We start from the raw sequence: 17,292 nt of genomic DNA on the forward strand, positions 1-17,292 counted from the left end.
TTTCGTTTTTTACTAGGAATGAAAATACATTGTCTGTTGGGTGGCACGCGCATGTCTCATCAATATAGCATTTGTTTTCAACACACTCTAAGCCAGTAACTACTGAAGTGTGCTACTTGGTGACTTACAGGACTGATAGTCGAGTGCAACCGAGCGTGCACAGTCAGTTTCCCTTAGCAAGGAACAATAATAATAATAATAATAATAATAATAATAATGTTTTTGCGGTAAGGAAATGGCGCAGTGTCATCTATCGTTGGACACCTGAACCACGCCGTAAGGGAAGGAATAAAGGAGGGGGTGAACGAAGAAAGGAAAAATGAGGTGCAGCAGTGGAGGGCTCCGGAATAATTTCGACCACCTGCGCATCTTTAACGTGCACTGGCATCGCACAGGGCACGGGCGCCTTAGCGTTTTGCCTCCATAAAAACGCAGCCGCCACGGTTGGGCTCGAACTCGGGAACTCGACCAGGAACTCTAGTTAAACTCCTATAAACGATAATTTACATGTCCGCAGTACACAGAAAAAAAAAACGGATTGGGCCTTCCGCACGACCCGCAGCAACGAACATCGCCGAGAAAGAAGTCAGCATGGCGGCGCTGCGAGCGCATGCTCGCGGTGCCTGTGCACGTGTGGTTCCCGCGGGAGGTCGTGGTGGCGCTGTCGTCGGCAGCGCGCTGTCTCAGTCATCACCGCAAAAGACGAGGAAGACGCTGGCACGCGGCTCCGAAGCTCGAGCCCGACGCCGACGATCAGTGCCCCGCTTTGCCGTTCGATCGGGTCCGCGCAATGGCCTCCTTCAACGAGAAGCTCGTCCAGGAGGTGAAGAAGCACAAGCAGCTCTGGGACCAGCAGTCCAAGCTGCACAAGGAGGCCGGCTACCGGGAGGCGTCCTGGATGGAAATCGCCGCCGCGCTGGACGTGACCGGTGAGCCGCTGCATGATGCGTTGCCCGCGCACACAGCCGGCCTCGCACTCCGGTCTCGAACGCGTACGTGTCCGCGGAGGTGCACTGCAACCTCGCAGCTGGCTTCATCGCAGACGCTTGGTGTGGACTGCGTGTGGACGATGCGGAATCGGCCTCCTTTTACGTATTGCCGTGAGCCTTGAGCTTCCCTAGGCTCCTTTGGCGTGCTGATGGCACAGCTGATGGTGCCTATGGAAGGACGTGTCTTTTGGATGAGCGCGCGTTTCAGCTGTTCGCGTCATTAAGGATGCTGTGCCGGGAACGCGTGTCGTACCGATGATTGCGGGCTCATAGCCGAAGTGTCTTCGCGACAAGCTGCCGCGTGGAATTGAATTGTATCTGGTCCGTTGTTGACGGTGACTTAGATCCACGAGCTGCTGTGTCTGGTCTAAACCTTCTGCTGCCACGTCAGGTCTGTACCTCGAAGACTGCTGGCTCTCTCGAAGCGATATTAGTATTTTGCTGCCGCGTCCAGTACTGTGCCGGAAGCCTTTCCTCTCACGACTGCCCGTCGTCGCAATTAATCAGCCGACGGTGGCTGGGGTACTAAAAGGCCTAGGCCAGGCACGTGTCCGTGGGCGTTGGGGGCCCGAGCAACTCCTCAAAGTCAAGCACCTCCACCCCCTCCTTTCCGTTCTTAAGGCAGGGCCCTGTAAGAAGTCCCTTGGGCCCTCCCGAAAAAATTACTGGCTACGTGCCGGGCCTAGGCTACTTACTGTCAGGATAACGTAACGTTCGTTATTTTCTTTCATTTGCGTTCGATTTTCTTACAGCTATAAACATGTGAGGCAGCACCCTCTTAAAAGGCATCGATTTCGCCATCGGCCTCCCAATATGCCGTAACCAAATACCCGGTTACGGCGTTAGTGTGCTTAACACCAGAACGCAGGATCGAACCTCGGTGCGGCGGCCGCGTTTCGTTGAATATGGTAGAAATTATTCCCGAGCCCTCCACTATGGAACCTTTTTTCCTTCATTCTCTTAGTCCCTCCTTTATCCTTTCCCTTACGGCGCGGTTTAGGGGTCCGCCAATATGTGAGAGAGATACTGTATCATTTCCTTTTCCCAAAAAATATTTACCCAATTTTCTCACCCGCCGCGGTGGCTCAGTGGTTAGAACGCTCATCTCCTGATCCGGAGTCCCCGAATTCGGACCCGACCGCGGCGGCTGCGTTTTTATGGAGGCAGAAGGCTAAGACGCCCGTGTGCTGTGCGTTGTCAGTGCACATTAAGGATCCCCAGGTGGTCGAAATTATTCCGGAGCCCTCCAATACGGCACCTCTTTCTTCCAGATACTGCGCCATATACTTTCCCCAAAATCTAATTATTATTATCAGTTGTAGTAGTAGTAGTAGTACTATTAATAATTTTCTCACATATCTCGGTGGACACCCGAACGGCGCCCGTAAGCGAAAGAAAATGAAATGAAAAAAATGGTTTCACGGAAAGGAAATTACGCCTGTATCACATATTTCGGAGTGCCACTTGCCAGCCACAAAAGTAAACGAATCAGTTTTTTTATGTTTGACTTTATTAAACAAGCCATGCATGAAAATTCTAGAGCTTATAACTTTTTTTGCGATTAGCTTCTTGTTTATGTGAGAAAACGGACTACGGTTTTGTCGTGGAGGAATTCTGCGCATCGGTCGTAAATGTGGGCGGAGCTTCACTGCAGACAAGTTGCATGAGGCTATACATACCCCTCATGACGATGCACTGTCATTTATACTGATACCAAGAGTGACGGGGCGCTGGAAGAGCGGTTTCTGTTTTAACGAAAGCTACATACTAATCGTGGGGTGCCCCTGAACGCGACAAAGACATGGTTGTTTTCCCCCCAAACCGTACGTTCCCTGGCGCAGTGGAGGAGTGCCAGACCCGGTGGCGCACCCTCCGGGACACGTACCTCAAGCGCAAGAAGCGCCGGCGCGCTGGCGCCAACGGGCAGTGGAGCGTGCTGGAGCGTGATCTCGGCTTCCTCGATGACTTCCTGAGGCCGCGAACGTGAGTGTTGTGTGCAGAGCGTGAAAGAAGAAAGGAGGAAATAGGTGCTGTAGTGGAGGGCTCCGGTCGAAATTATTCCGGAGCCCTTCACTACGGCACCTCTTTCTTCCTTCACTCCCTGTCTGTCTGTTGTTGCCAGTTAGAAAGAAAAGGAAAGTGCACAGGCCTGCTCACTGACTCTAGCCGAGCCACAATCGCTGCCTCGAGCAGATAGTAGGGGAGTTGAAAGATGGGATAGGAAGACAGGATAGTAAAGACGCGCTAAAGACAAGGCCGATCCCGGAGGTAGTGCAATACCGGGCCAACCGATGGCGGGAGTGAAGCATCCTTCAAACTCTCCGCCACATTTCCAAAAATAAGTCCAATTGGACCCGTAACAGATACTCTACTGGGGCCGGATTTTCACTCCCTCCTTTATCCCTTCCCTTACGGCGCGGTTCAGGCGTGCAGCGATATATGAGACAGATACTGATTCATTTCCTTTCTGCCAAAACCAATTATTATCATTATTATTAATACAGGAAGACACCTGCCCGCCTTCGCGTCCCAAGCACAACCTCGCGTGACTGCGACGTGGTCCAGCGGCTACTTAAGCGAGCGCCCGGTTTTGCCAGCTTTACCGTCCGCACAAATCTGCGCGACTCGCACTAGATCGCCGCGATGCTGTATGGAACGCAACCCACTGCGTACGGCATGTCCATTTCGCGGACCCAGGGGGTCTGTGTCTGGGAAAATTAATAATAATTCACGAGGCGTCTCAGGCTTTTCACGAGGCGTCTCAGCACAGTGCACAGAACCGCCGTAAATGAGCATGAGCTGTGGGCGGCTGGCGGAAGGAAATTAGATTGGCCAGCGGGCGAACTCGGAAGTTAGCGGTTACGGGGTAAAAGCCTCTATAACACCGCACTCTGTCAGCCCGAGTTTGAGTGTCTCATACACCCTCGCTGCCACGCCTCTTTCCCTTTTCCCTCGCAGGAGGCGCTCGACGCTGAACGCGGCGGCCCCGGCCGATGTCAAACAGGAGCAGCCCGGCGAAGACGCCGAAACGCGCGAGGCAGCGGTGGCTGCGGCAGCAGCACCACCTCAGCCCTGGCCTCTGGCCATGCGGCCGGCTGCCGTGATGCCGCACCGCCTGGCGGCGCAGGAGCTCTCCTCGGACCCCGAGGAGCTCTTCTGCCTCAGCTTGGCGGCGCGCCTCAAGAGACTTCTGCCCCGCGAACGAAGCATCGCCAGGATGAAGATGCTGGAGACACTGCACAACTTGGAGTTTGGCGAGAACATCGGAGAGGCCGCGCTAGGAGAACCCTAAGCAGTGCACATTACGGAGGACGAGAAAGAAGCCGGATTCAGCGAGCACCCACTCATCAGCCCGCAGAAACCTGCACCTTTTTGTTTTTGTTTGACTAGGAATGAAAATACATTGGCTGTTGAGTTGCACGCGTATGTCTCACCACTAAAGAATTTTCTTTCAACACATTACAAACCAGAATGGAGTGAAGTGAGCTACTTGGTGACTTTGAGGACTGACAGCTGAGTGCAACCGAGAGTGCACAGTCAGTTGCCCTCAGCGAGGAATAAACAAGCTCGATACTTCGAAAGTAAGCGATTGTAAAGTCTAAGTTAAGCCGAAAGTTAGGCGAGTTGGTGAACGTTCATGATTAAAATGCAGCGCAAAGAAAACACGAGAGACAGAAATGACGACGCAGACAAGCGCTACTCTGCGTCAAGCTGCCTTTCGTGTTTATTTGCACTATATTCTACGTAATGTCGAACTCTATCTTTTGTCAGCGTGGCAAGGTAGCTCATATCAGCTTTATGGCGCATCACGTCTGTTCAGACAAAGATCATGCGCTACTAAAGGCCACTGCATTAATGCACTCGGCATGGTTAGCTGATGAAGGTCAAGCCTGTGGAAACCTGTTTCCCCCCTCCATTTCGATGCGGCCCATCTTCATCGTCGGCCGTCGGGTCGTCGGCCGTCGGGACGGGCAGCACGGGTTGGGCGAGGAGGGAAGTCTCCCTCATGGGGGAAAGGGAACGGCGACGGGAGCGCCACCTCGTAGGTGGCGCTCTTCGGGATCTTCGGGATCCCGCCAGCGTTACGAGCGGTTACGAGCGCCAGCGTTACGAGCGATCCGTCGTGCCTTGCCGCTGGACTTCTGGTTCCAGGCAGCGAAGCGAGTGCATCAAACGCGCGCTCTGGTCGCATTCCCCAGCAAATGCTAGGGAATTGTTTTGCCTCAAGCATGCGGCGCGCACGGGAAAACCCGGCCGCCATTGTCGGCGCATACAAATGTTCGCCGCCGATACTTCCGAAGTCGCGCCCCTACCCCGGCCGGTAAGTCGGAAGTCCTTCTTACGTTGCCTTCTACTTCCGAGGAATGCCTCGTTGATGTTTTGTAGCTAGCTGGCCCGCTCTGAGTATTAATTGCAACTGTAATAAATAGCATATGAGTGTTAACGCGTTGTCGTCCCCTCCTTTTGTTTCCCTCGAGCACGAACCCCTCCGAGGTTAGAGAGCGGGAACGCTGCATCCACGGAGTGGGAGTGCGAGGCGGGGCGGGGCGGAAGGCTGTTCCTCCCAGATATTTCCACAAGCCAACCCGCGTAGTATTGCACGCTGGCGGGTATAGCCATTCATCAAAGGAAGCAAAGGGAGAATGCGACAAAGCAGCGGAAACTGGCTGTCTGGTGCGTACAAAAACAACGGGATAAAAAAGATGCTGGCAGACAACGCAGGCGCTGCTACACAACTAAGAGTATGTGTAAGCACGTGCAAGTACAGAAAAAGGGGGAAACAAAAGAAGGATGTTTAAAAAGTCAGCTAGAAGAAGAAGGAAAAGGCAGATCACGGAGCGGGACACATATATTAGAATAGGTACCAGCCAGCATGCGCCTGTATTGGCACCTGAAGCCGAAAATCTAATAATAATTGTTTTTGGGGGAAAGGAAATGGCGCAGTATCTGTCATATACCGTTGGACACCTGAACCACGCCGTATACTGGAAGGCATAAAGGAGGGAGTGAAAGAAGAAAGGAAGAAAGAGGTGCCGTAGTGGAGGGCTCCGGAATAAATTCGACCACCTGGGGATCTTTAACGCGCACTGACATCGCAGAGCACACGGGCGCCTTAGCGTTTTTCCTCCATAAAAACGCAGCCACAGAAAATTTTAAAATTCGATTTTTGTGGTCATGCTGGTAGTAAAATTTTATTGGATGCCCTGGGGTGGGTTTTAGAGAAGAGTGGAGGATTTCACCACTCCCTTGCCTGGGTGGTAGTCCTCATTCCGGGACAACATTGATGGCAGCAGCTGCCCGCTCTCTTTCGACCAGAGCCCCCTGGGACTCCAGGTCCAAGAAGCCGGACAAGGTCGCCTTCCAGACCTGCCTCGTTGGCTGATTTTACTCTCTTTATCTGCGGATTTTCCAGGCAGGCCCATACCATATGATATGCGTCTCCCCACATCTCACAAAATTTACAGTACACCGAAAAAGTTGGGTCTATGCGTTTTAGAATCGCACGGCTTAGAAACGACCCCGTTTGCAGCCATCTGCGGTGTCGTTCCTCGGCTCTATCCAGGCCCTGGTGGGCTCTGGGAACGTCGGCCTACTGAGGCGCAGATGTGTTGTAATGCCCGCATATGTGGTAAGCGGATTCGGTACAGGAGTCCCGACAGAGTCTGGGAATGGCGCAGTGTGTCTCACATATCGGCGGACACCTTAACAGCGCCGTAAGGAAACGGATAAAGGAGGAACTGAGAGAAGGAAAGGAAGAGAGTGCTGCCGTAGTGGAGGACATCGGAATAATTTCGACCAGCTGGGGATCTTTAACGTGCGCTGACACCACGATGCAATGTCAGATTTCGAAGGGCGGAAAAATGTCTTACAACAATATTACGAATTTCCATTTTTATCGAAATAACTCGTGGCTGCTCTACACATCATTAAATCTGGCTTTAACTGTGTAATTCCTTCGCAATAAATTTAACTAGCAATCTATATGTAAAAACTGGAGCGTCCACATCGCGCTACGGATGTATACGGTTGTTCGTTTACGCGAGCATCACTGAGCAGCGAGAATGAAACCGTCAACCACGGAAGTGCGCGCAGGGACGGACAGACGTTGCAACGACGCGTTCAAAATACCGCTTCCCAGTACGTCCCCTAAGCCCACTGTCCACTAGCTGCCGCGGTGGCTGAGTGGTCATCATGTTCGGTTGGTGCCCCGAAAGACGCGGGTTCGATACCGGCCGCGGCGGTCGTATTTAGATGGAGGCAAACTTTTCGAGGCCCGTGTACTGTGCATTGTCAGTGCACGTTAAAGGACCCCAGGTGGTCGAAATTTCCGGAGCCCTTCACTACGGCGTCCCTCAAAGCCTGAGTCATTTTGGAACGTTAAACTCACGTAAACGATAAAGTACAGCCGCGGTCAAAAGTACGCGGCCCACGGCTCCGGCGCAAGGAGCGGCTGCGGGGCCGCACCGCGGCGCTGCTACCGGCGTCGGGCGCTCAGTGCTAGTGGCTGCGTTCCAATACTCCCAAGTAGACGGCTACTTAGACGTCTAGCCGGACAGCCGCCATCTTGGGACGCGTTCCGTTTCTCGGCGAAGCAGTCTCATAAGACTGCTTCGCCGAAGTCCACATCGATGCAGGCTAACTTGCTGTCTAAAGATGGCGGTGCTGATGTACGCAGATGAGCGAGTCGTGCTCTTGCGGGCGTCGGACTGTACACGGAGTATAGGAAAGGAAAAATGTGAGTCATTCCATTATGTTATTTGGTACGCAAACTAGTGGCTAATTAATCTTCGTGGACGTGTGATTCCTAGCAGTGAATCACGCAGGAGAAAATCGTGCAGTTTAGAGCTTTGCTAAAGCAGCGGACGCTGTAAGTCTGTTTACGTGATCCGGCATCTTAATTAGCACCTTGATTTTAGAGAATACTCGTCGCTGTCGTTGGTTTCCTCGACGGGCGTCAAGACGGCTGGCGTCACGGTTAACAAATGTGTTCTTCTGTTGCTGTATTAGTTGCACCAACTCTTTAGCGTGCATTCTTTTTTATCTTTACACTCTCAGAACAAATGCACCGGCATGTTGCGAATTGATTTTAGTCTTTGCAGGATTAAAGATCGCTGCTGTATTTAGGTCTCTCGCTGTCTCCGAGTGCCTCGTACGGCAGACAGCAGGTTTAATGTCACGTATGTGTTTTCCTGTTGCAGTGTATATTAGCCGTATCGCATTTTGCGCATATTGATTACAGTATTTCGTATTCTTTCTTATGTTTACAGGATCGTCTGGACGAGCACGTTCGAGGAGCATGTACAGTTTAGCATCAATAATAAAAGAATAATCGCATATCACTTTAGCGTCGTCTTCGGAGAGCGGTCCCGTCTGCTACAAGTAGACTGACCGATAGGCACATCCACCAGTCCGGTTTACGCGCAAAGTCATTGCAGAAGAAATGTGTAAACTTGTTGAAAACACGTTTTTAATTATTGTTATTGCTCAGTTTGTGAAATATAGTAGTACAACTGTTCATAAGCTTTAGTTCCATTATTACGCCGCGAGGCGGCGTGAGCAGTAGACAAGTTCCAATACATGGACATGTAGACTGCTTCCTAGACGTCACACTAGACGTCTTGTTAGACGTCTAGAGTATTGGAACGCAGCCAGTGTGCACAGAGTGACGACAAAGCTTCGCCCTCACTCTTCCCTCAGCACGCCACACGGCTGATGAATGTCAAGTGCAGCGTTCAGCCGTTTCGCGGCTGACGGTCAGTACGAAAGAGGGCTCTGCAATGCGTGCGGCGTGCGACTTTCAGCGCCTACTCGAATATCTCGTCTTCGTTATGCACAGATCGGCTGCGGCAGGCGTGCGTTCGGCAGTTCGACTAAGTGCGTCTGCCTGCGGAGCGTCCGAGTTCGGTTCGCATTCCATACTTACGCGCGCCTCGCGTCCGTATACGCCGCGCTCCAGTGCCCGGCGCTTGGTCGAGTTAACCCTAATTAGTAGCAGGAGCTCGCTCCTTTAAAATCGTTAATTTAAAGCTAAAAAATCTAAGCACGCTCTTGCTGCAACAAAATTACGAGTAACACACAACCAGAAACAAAACAGGGCTTCACAGAGTTCCCCCGCCGCGGTGGCTCAGTGGTTAGGGCGCTCGACTACTGATCCGGAGTTCCCGGGTTCGAACCCGACCGCGGCGGCTGCGTTTTTATGGAGGAAAAACGCTAAGGCGCCCGTGTGCTGTGCGATGTCAGCGCACGTTAAAGATCCCCAGGTGGTCGAAATTATTCCGGAGCCCTCCACTATGGCACATCTTTCTTCCTTTCTTCTTTCACTCCCTCCTTTATCCCTTCCCTTACGGCGCGGTTCGGGTGTCCAAAGATATATGAGACAGATACTGCGCCATTTCCTTTCCCCCAAAAAACAATTATTATTATCCCCGCTTTACCACTTCCCTTACGGCGCGGATCAGGTGTGAGCCGAGATGTGAGACAGATACTGCGCCATTTCCTTTCCCCAAAATCCCCATAATAATAATAATAATAAAAAAAAAATAATAATAATAATAATAATAATAATATTAATAATAATAATAATAATAATAATAATAATAATAATAATAATAATAATAATAATAATAATAATAATTGGTTTTGGGAGAAAGGAAATGGCGCAGTATCTCTCATATATCGCAGGACATTTTTTCCCCCAAAACCAATTTTCATTTTCACTGTCTGGGCCGCGATCCGCAGCGTACTGTATTACTCCGCTAGCCAGTCACAAAAGTAAACGAAATCAGCTTTGTAATGTTTGACTTTATTAAACAACACAGGTATGAAAATTGTAGAGCTATAATTTTTCTCGTGATTAGCTTCTTGTTTAGATGACAAGGGAAGTTTTAACAACGGACTACGTCTTTGTCGCGGAGGAATTCTGTGCGGCGGCCCTAAATGTGGGCGGAGCTTCACTGCAGACAAGTTATATCAGCATACCCCTCGCGGCGGTGCGCTGGCATTAATACCAAGAGTGGCGTCTGTTTTCACGAAAGCTGTATACTAATCGCGGGGAGCCCCTGAACGCGACAGAGCCATGGTTGTTTTCCCCCCAAACCGTGCGTTCCCTGGCACAGTGCAGAAGTGCCAGACCCGGTGGCGCACCATCCGGGACACGTACCTCAAGCGCAAGAAGCGCCGACGCTCCGACGCCACGGGGCAGTGGAGCGTGCTGGACCGGGAGCTCGGCTTCCTCGAGGACTTCCTGATGCCGCGAACGTGAGTGTTGTGTACAGGGCGACAGCTGCCCGCCTTCGCGCCACAAGCACAACTTCGCGCGACTGCGACGTGTCTCAGCGACTCGCTCAACACTTGCACTAGATCGCCGCGTTCATCGGTGGCTCGCAACCGACAGCATACGCCATGTCCATTTCGTGGACCCAGGGGGTGCGTCTGGTAGCGTTCGGTGTGCGTTCCTTTTGCCTGGTCCGAGAAGCGATGCTGACGAAGAGCAGTCGAAGAGCCAGCATGCCCCACAGCGTGTGGCTATTCTGATAAGCCGTCACAAACAGCGTATATCATCACATGAGTAACGTTTCCTACTTCGGCTTCAAGGGCAACCACTCTTTCCAGCGCATATGGACGCGTCACGTGCAGTGCCAACAGCAGGGTCTCGAGAAGACGCAATATACTAATGCCTATATGAGCCGGCGCTAGCGTGCATTGGACACGTCCCAATTCATCTCCAATCAACACCGTCTTGCGTCTCTTGCGACCACAATACATGGCACGACATTTTGAGGTGGAATATTTTTTTATTCTTTCTTTTGAAACGAAGAACTTGGCCAGACAATGAATGTTAACACTGTGAGGGTGTTTCCTTAGAGATTACGCAAAGATCAGGCCGCGAACTGTCCGCCTCCGCTCGTGCACCACGGCTTTTTGAATAAATGCAGTCCTCCGTCATTCTTGCAAGGGAACTGGACGTGTTAACGATATAACGGGGAGCACAGACAACAGAGTTGATTACGGGAGGAAGTAAACAATGGGCGGCGAGTAGTAGTCAGGTGGGCAGACGAGGTCAGGAACAGTGCGGGGATATAGCGTGGCTGCACGGCTGATTGCAGACGAATGGAAGAGGTCTTTGCCTTGCAGTGGACAGGTCTGCGCCGATGATGACGATGGTGACGACGAAGTGGAGGAGTCGTCACCATCGGCGCCTAAAAACGAAAACCATAACTAAAGAAAAAAATTCGTTCGGCGCGGTGGACGAGCATACAGGAGGGCATATGAGATGTCGGTAGTTCCCTTTTTCCATAAGTGTTCTGAACCTGCATTGCTTTTCGTGGGGCGTTTTATCCCAATGCGCGTGCACTGCGGGCGGCTGGCGGAAGCAAGTTAGTCTGGCCAACGGGCGAACTCGGAAGTTAGCGGTTACGGGGTAAGAGCCGCTCTAACACCGCACTCTGTCGGCCCGAGTTTGCGCGCCTGCTACACCCTCGCTGTCACTCCTCTCTCCCTTTAACCTCGCAGGAGGCGCTGGACGCTGAAGGTGGCTTCTCCGGCCGAGGCCGAAGTCAAACGGGAGCAGCCTGACGAATACGCTGAAGTGCGCAAGGCCGCGGCAGCCGAGGCAGCGGCTGTGGCGGAGGCGCCAGCAGCACCAGCTCAACCCTGGGCTCTGGCCATGTGGCCGGCTGCCGTGCTGCCGCACCACCTGGCGGCGGGGGGCGCGGCGGCGCAGGAGCGCTCCTCGGACCCCGAGGAACTCTTCTGCCTCAGCCTGGCGGCGCGCCTCAAGGGACTACCGCCCCGCGAACGACACATGGCCATGATGAAGATGCTGCAGACACTGCACCACTTGGAGTTTGGCGAGAACATCGGAGAGGCCGCGCTCGGAGAGCCGTAGACGGTGCACCTTACGGAGGACGAGAAAGAAGATGGCTTCAGCGAGCACCCACTCACGAGCCGGCAGAAACTTGCTTTTTTGTTTGTTTTTTTACTAGCAATGAAAATACATTGGCTGGTTGAGTTGCACGCGCATGGCTCATGACTATAGCATTTGCTTTACACACACTATAAGCCAGAAAGAACTGGTCAGTGACGTGGTGACTTAGAGGACTGACAGCTGAGTGCAACCGAGCGTGCACAGTCAGTTGCCCTCAGCGAGAAATAAAGAAGCTCGGTTATTCGAAAGCAAGCTAATGTAAAACTGTTAAGTAAAGCCGGAAGTTGGGCGAGTTAGGGAACGTTCATGATGTAAAATACAGCGCAAAGGAAAACCAAAGGACAGACAGGACGACGAAAACAAGCGCTTGTCAGCGTCAAGCTGTCTGTCTTTCGCGTTTCCTTTGCGCTATATTCAACGTCATGTAGAAATCTAGCTTGCGTAAGCGTGCCAAAGTAGCTCATCTCATCAGCTTTATAGCGCATCAAGTGTGTTCACACAACGATCATGGGCTACTAAAGGCAATTGCATTAATGCACTCAGCATGGTTAGATGATGAAGGTCAAGTCAACACGCGTAGTATTGCACGCTGGCGCGTATATATAACCACGCGTCATAGGAAGCAGAGGAAGGATGCCACAAAGGAGCGGAGACTGGTAACTTTGTGCGTAAGAAAGCAACGGGACGAAACAGATGCTGGCAGACAACGCAGGCGCTGTTGCAAAACTAAGAGTATGTGTAAGCACGTGCAAGAACAAAAAAAAAGAGGAAATAAGAGAAGTTCAGAAAGTCAGCTGGAAGAAGGAAAAAGCAGATCATGGAGACGGACGCATATATCTTATACTAGAATAGGCACCAGCCAGATTACGCCTGTATTCGCACCTGAAGCAGAAAATTGATAATAATACATGGTTTTGGGGGGGAAAGGAAATGGCGCAGTATCTGTCTCATATATCGTTGGACACCTGAACCGCGCCGTAAGGGAAGGGATACGGGAGGGAGTGAAAGAAGAAAGGAAGGAAGAGGTGCCGTAGTGGAGGGCTCCGGAATAATTTCGACCACCTGGGGATCTTTAACGTGCACTGACATCGCACAGCACACGGGCGCCTTAGCGTTTTTCCTCCATAAAAACGCAGCCGCCGCGGTCGGGTTCGAACCCGGGAACTCCGGATCAGTAGTCGAGCGCCCTAACCACTGAGCCACCGCGGCGGGGCCAATTATTATTATCATTTTCATTTTCTGGGGCCGCGATCCGCGGCGACTGTATTACTCCGCTAGCCAGTCACAAAAGTAAACGAAATAAGCTTTTTAATGTCTGAATTTATTAAACAAGGCAGGCATGAAAATTCTAGACCTATATTTTTTTTCTCGTGATCAGCTTCTTGTTTAGGAGACAAGATAAATTTTAACAACGGACTACGTTTTTGTCGTGGAGGAGTTCTGTGCGCCGGTCCTGAATGTGCGCAGAGCTTCACTGCAGACAAGTTGTATCAGCTTACCCGTCTCGGCGGTGCGCTGCCATTAATACGAGAGTGGCGTCGCGCTGGAAGAGCGGTTTCTGTTTTCACAAAAGCTGTATACTAATCGTGGGGTGCCCCTAAACGCGACAAAGGCATGGTTGTTTTCCCACCAAACCGTGCGTTCCCTGGCGCAGTGGAGGAGTGCCAGACCCGGTGGCGCACCCTCCGGGACACGTACCTCAAGCGCAAGAAGCGCCGACGCGCCGACGTCACGGGGCAGTGGAGCGTGCTGGACCGGGAGCTCGGCTTCCTCGATGACTTCCTGAGGCCGCGAACGTGAGTGTTGTGTACAGGGCGACGCCTGCCCGTCTTCGCGTCACAAGCACAACATCGCGCGACTGCGACGTGGCTCAGCGGCCATTTAAGCGAGCACTCAGTTTTGCCAGGCTTTCCCGTCCGCACAAAGTTGCACGACGCACGACTCGCTCAGACTTGCACTAGATCGCCACGTTGCTGGGTGGCACGCAACCCACTGCGTACGGCAAGTCCATTTCGCGGACCCGGGGGTGTGCGTCTGGTAGCATTCGCGCTGCTTTCCTTTTGCCTGGTCCGAGAAGCGATGCTGACGAAGCGCAGTCGACAAGTCAGCCTGCACCACAGTGTGTGTGGCTATTCTGATAAGGCGTCACAAAGAGCGTACGCCATCAGATAAGTAACGTTTCTTGCTTCGGGATCAAGGGCAACCACTTTCCACCACGAATTGACGCGTCATGCGCGGTGTCGACACCAGTGTGTCCAAGTGACGCAGTGCCAATGCCCACATGAGCCGGCGCTGGCTAGCGCTGGACACTCGTGCACCCGATAGTACACGTCGTCGTATGCCCGCTTTAACTCCATTCAGCACTGTCTTGCGCCTGTCGCGATCACAGAATATGGCGGCATATTTTGTAGTGGAATCTTTTTCATCATTTGTTTTTAATAAAAGCAAAGAAGTAAGCAGACGCTGAATGGTAATGACCTACTATAAACTCTGCACTTCTCCAGCCAAAAACTCTAATTTGAAACCCAACATTTCGAGGCCGGCTCGGATCCTTCATCGAGGGTGACTGGGGGCACTAGCTGACGTCTTTTAGTATGTATGGAGGGGTGGGGATCAAAAGAACTGAAGCTGTGATGTGAAAGGCGTGGGGGAGGAAGGAGGTTAAGGCTGTGAGTCACGTTATCGCACTGTGGGCAGGCGGTCATTGGAGACTTTTCTTCTTTAGGCTGCAGAGCCAAGTCCCTGTGCATATACTGGGGGGAGGTTTCCTGTTGTGCGGTTAATGTTGTTCGGGGCAGTTTGGATTTGCCAGGATTCGAGTTGGAGCCTTCTTTTTTTAATGGAAATGACACTGTGGGGGGGTTTCCTTAGAGATTCCGCTAAGATCAGGCCGCGAACTGTAAGCCTCCGCTCATGCACCATGGTTATGTTAATAAATGCAGTCCTCCGTGATTCTTACAAGGGATATGGACGTTGGCAGGACATGTAACGTGGAGGACAGACAACATAGTTGTTACATGAGGAAGTAAACAATGGGCGGCGAGTAGTAGTCAGGTGGGCAGATGAGGTCAGGAACAGTGCGGGGACATAGCGGGGCTGCACGGTTGATTGCAGATGAATGGAAGAGGTCTTTACCTTGCAGTGGACAGGTCTGCGCCGATGATGACGATGGTAACGACGAAGTGGAGGAGTCGTCACCATCGGCGGCACGTAAAATCGAAAAATGAAAACCATAAATAAAAATTGGTAGTGGCTTATCTCGGCTGTGCCAGGATATACGTAGCGAGAGGTACTTTTCCCTGGTTGAGCTTGTGTTCACTGTATGTTTAGCAATGAGAGACATTGGGCTCCATCTTGACGGCTATGCGGCGTCTATTACGCTCGACAGTCTGGAGTCTCCGTTTGGCAAGTCGTTCCTCTCTATCTCTCTCTCTCTGTTCGGGCGTCCCCGCTGCTCTCTTCGCCTTCTGACGCTCATTCTCTCTTTGTTGAGCAGCCAACTGCCAGGCGACAACCTCAGGATCGGAAGAGTTAATGTTCTCTTGTGTATACCGCCGTTTATCAGCGGCTGAACTCTCCTGTGCATCCATATCAAGCGTTGCGATACAGCCGCCGATTACATCTACGCTTTTTATACGCAATGCTGCGCATGCGACGACGCGTGGTTCGGGTGATGAACGCGATGTGACGTCATACCAAACAGCGGCGGCGGCGAGCCGCGCGGTGTGACGTCATGCCAGATGGCGCCGCGAGCGCGGAAAGCAAAGTAACCGTCTCACATATCTCGATGGACACCCGTACCGCGTCGTAAAGGGAAAGGTAAATGAGGGAGGGAAAGAATAATAATTAATAATTGGTTTTTGGTGGAAAGGAAATGGCGCAGTATCTGTCTCATATATCGTTGGACACCAGAACTGCGCCGTAAGGGAAGGGATAAACGAGGGAGTGAAAGAAGAAAAGAAGAGGTGCCGTAGTGGAGGGCTCCGGAATAATTTCGACCACCTGGGGATCTTTAACGTGCACTGACATCGCACAGCACACGGGCGCCTTGGCGTTTTTCCTCCAATAAAACGCAGCCGCCGCGGTCGGGTTCGAACCCGGGAACTCCGGATCAGCAGTCGAGCGCCCTAACCACTGAGCCACCGCGGCGGGTGAGGGAAAGAAGAAAGAGAAAACTGAAAATTGAAAGTTGATTTTGAGGAAAGGCGCAGCGCACCCACTCCTCCTCCCCGGTTGCCATGGTAACGGCGCACGCGCACAACTGGAGCCTTACCTGTACCGCGATATGCTCGACTCGTCGCCTAGCGTAGCTCCCGCTACAAAAAAAAAAAAACATTCGCTCGGCACGCGAGCTTACAGGGGGGGGGATATGAGATGTAGGTAGTTAACTTTTTTCCTGAGTGTTCTGAACCTGGATTTAAAACTAAACATTTTGACAGATTTGCCTGTCTGGTTGGGTTTGAAGACTTATAATAAACTGCACAACTACAACCAAAATTTTAACTTTAAACCCAACGTTTCGAAGCCCACTCGGCTCCTTTATCAGGGGTGACTGGCCGTAGCTAGAGTCTTTTAAGTATGGAAGCGGGGGGGGGGGGGGGGGGGGGTTTGAAAAGAACGACAGCTGTGTCGCGGAAGGGGAGGGGGTTTAGGCTGTTAGTCACGCTGGCGCACTGCAGGGAGGTGCTGAATGGCGACTTTTTTTCGTTGCGTTGAAGAGCGAAGTCCCTGGGAATATACTGGGGGCAGGTTTCCTTTTGTGCAGTTTATTATGTGCAGTTTATTATGAACCTGGATTGCTTTTCATGGGACGTCTCAGCACAATTTAGAGCGCTGCAAACAATGCGCATGCGCTGCGGGCGGCTGGCGGAAGCCAGTTAGACTGGCCAGCGGGCGAACTCGGACGTTAGCGATTACGGGCCAAAAGCCGCTTTAACACCGCACTCTGCCAGCCCGAGTTTGAGTGCGTGCTACACCCTTGCTGCCACGCCTCTTCCTCGCAGGAGGCGCTCGACGTTGAACGGGGCGGCCCCGGCGGCTTCTCCGGCCGAGGTCGAAGTCAAACGCGAGCAGCCCGACGAAGACGCCGAAGTACGCGAGTCAGCGGCTGTGGTGGCTGCGGCAGCAGCACCAGCTCAACCCTGGGCTCTGACCATGCGGCCGGCTGCCGTGCTGCCGCACCACCTGGCGGCGAGGGGCGCGGCGGCGCAGGAGCTCTCCTCGGACCCCGAGGAGCTCTTCTGCCTAAGCCTGGCGGCGCCCCTCAAGAGACTTCTGCCCCGCGAACGACACACTTCCAGGATGAAGATGCTGCAGACACTGCACGACTTGGAATTTGGCGAGAACATCGGAGAGTTCGCGCTAGGAGAACCGTAG

At 52.4% G+C, this 17,292-nt stretch overlaps 3 protein-coding genes and 1 non-coding gene across 4 annotated transcripts; 3 read left to right on the top strand and 1 right to left on the bottom strand.

Annotated features, from left to right (window-relative positions):
• The first annotated feature begins 664 nt into the window (after window positions 1–664).
• LOC144105715 (uncharacterized) lies at window positions 665–4,327 on the top strand. Its single transcript, XM_077638820.1, has 3 exons — window positions 665–929; window positions 2,831–2,972; window positions 3,948–4,327. Exons 1-3 carry the CDS (start codon window positions 791–793, stop codon window positions 4,279–4,281), a joined length of 615 nt encoding a protein of 204 aa, XP_077494946.1. The 5' UTR covers window positions 665–790; the 3' UTR covers window positions 4,282–4,327.
• Window positions 3,236–3,426, bottom strand: LOC144105831 (U2 spliceosomal RNA). Its single transcript, XR_013308908.1, has one exon. It is a non-coding gene; the product is annotated as a U2 spliceosomal RNA (small nuclear RNA).
• Window positions 4,328–9,944: 5,617 nt separating the features above from the next.
• Window positions 9,945–11,988, top strand: LOC144105716 (uncharacterized). The gene is made up of 2 exons (XM_077638821.1): window positions 9,945–10,247; window positions 11,502–11,988. The coding sequence occupies exons 1-2, from the start codon at window positions 10,066–10,068 to the stop codon at window positions 11,875–11,877; spliced, it is 558 nt and encodes a 185-aa protein (XP_077494947.1). The 5' UTR covers window positions 9,945–10,065; the 3' UTR covers window positions 11,878–11,988.
• A 1,463-nt stretch (window positions 11,989–13,451) lies between these two features.
• Window positions 13,452–17,292, top strand: LOC144103771 (uncharacterized). Its single transcript, XM_077636424.1, has 2 exons — window positions 13,452–13,712; window positions 16,920–17,292. Exons 1-2 carry the CDS (start codon window positions 13,531–13,533, stop codon window positions 17,290–17,292), a joined length of 555 nt encoding a protein of 184 aa, XP_077492550.1. The 5' UTR covers window positions 13,452–13,530.

This window comes from Amblyomma americanum, chromosome 9 (genome assembly GCF_052857255.1).
Source record: "Amblyomma americanum isolate KBUSLIRL-KWMA chromosome 9, ASM5285725v1, whole genome shotgun sequence".
NCBI lineage: Eukaryota > Metazoa > Arthropoda > Arachnida > Ixodida > Ixodidae > Amblyomma > Amblyomma americanum.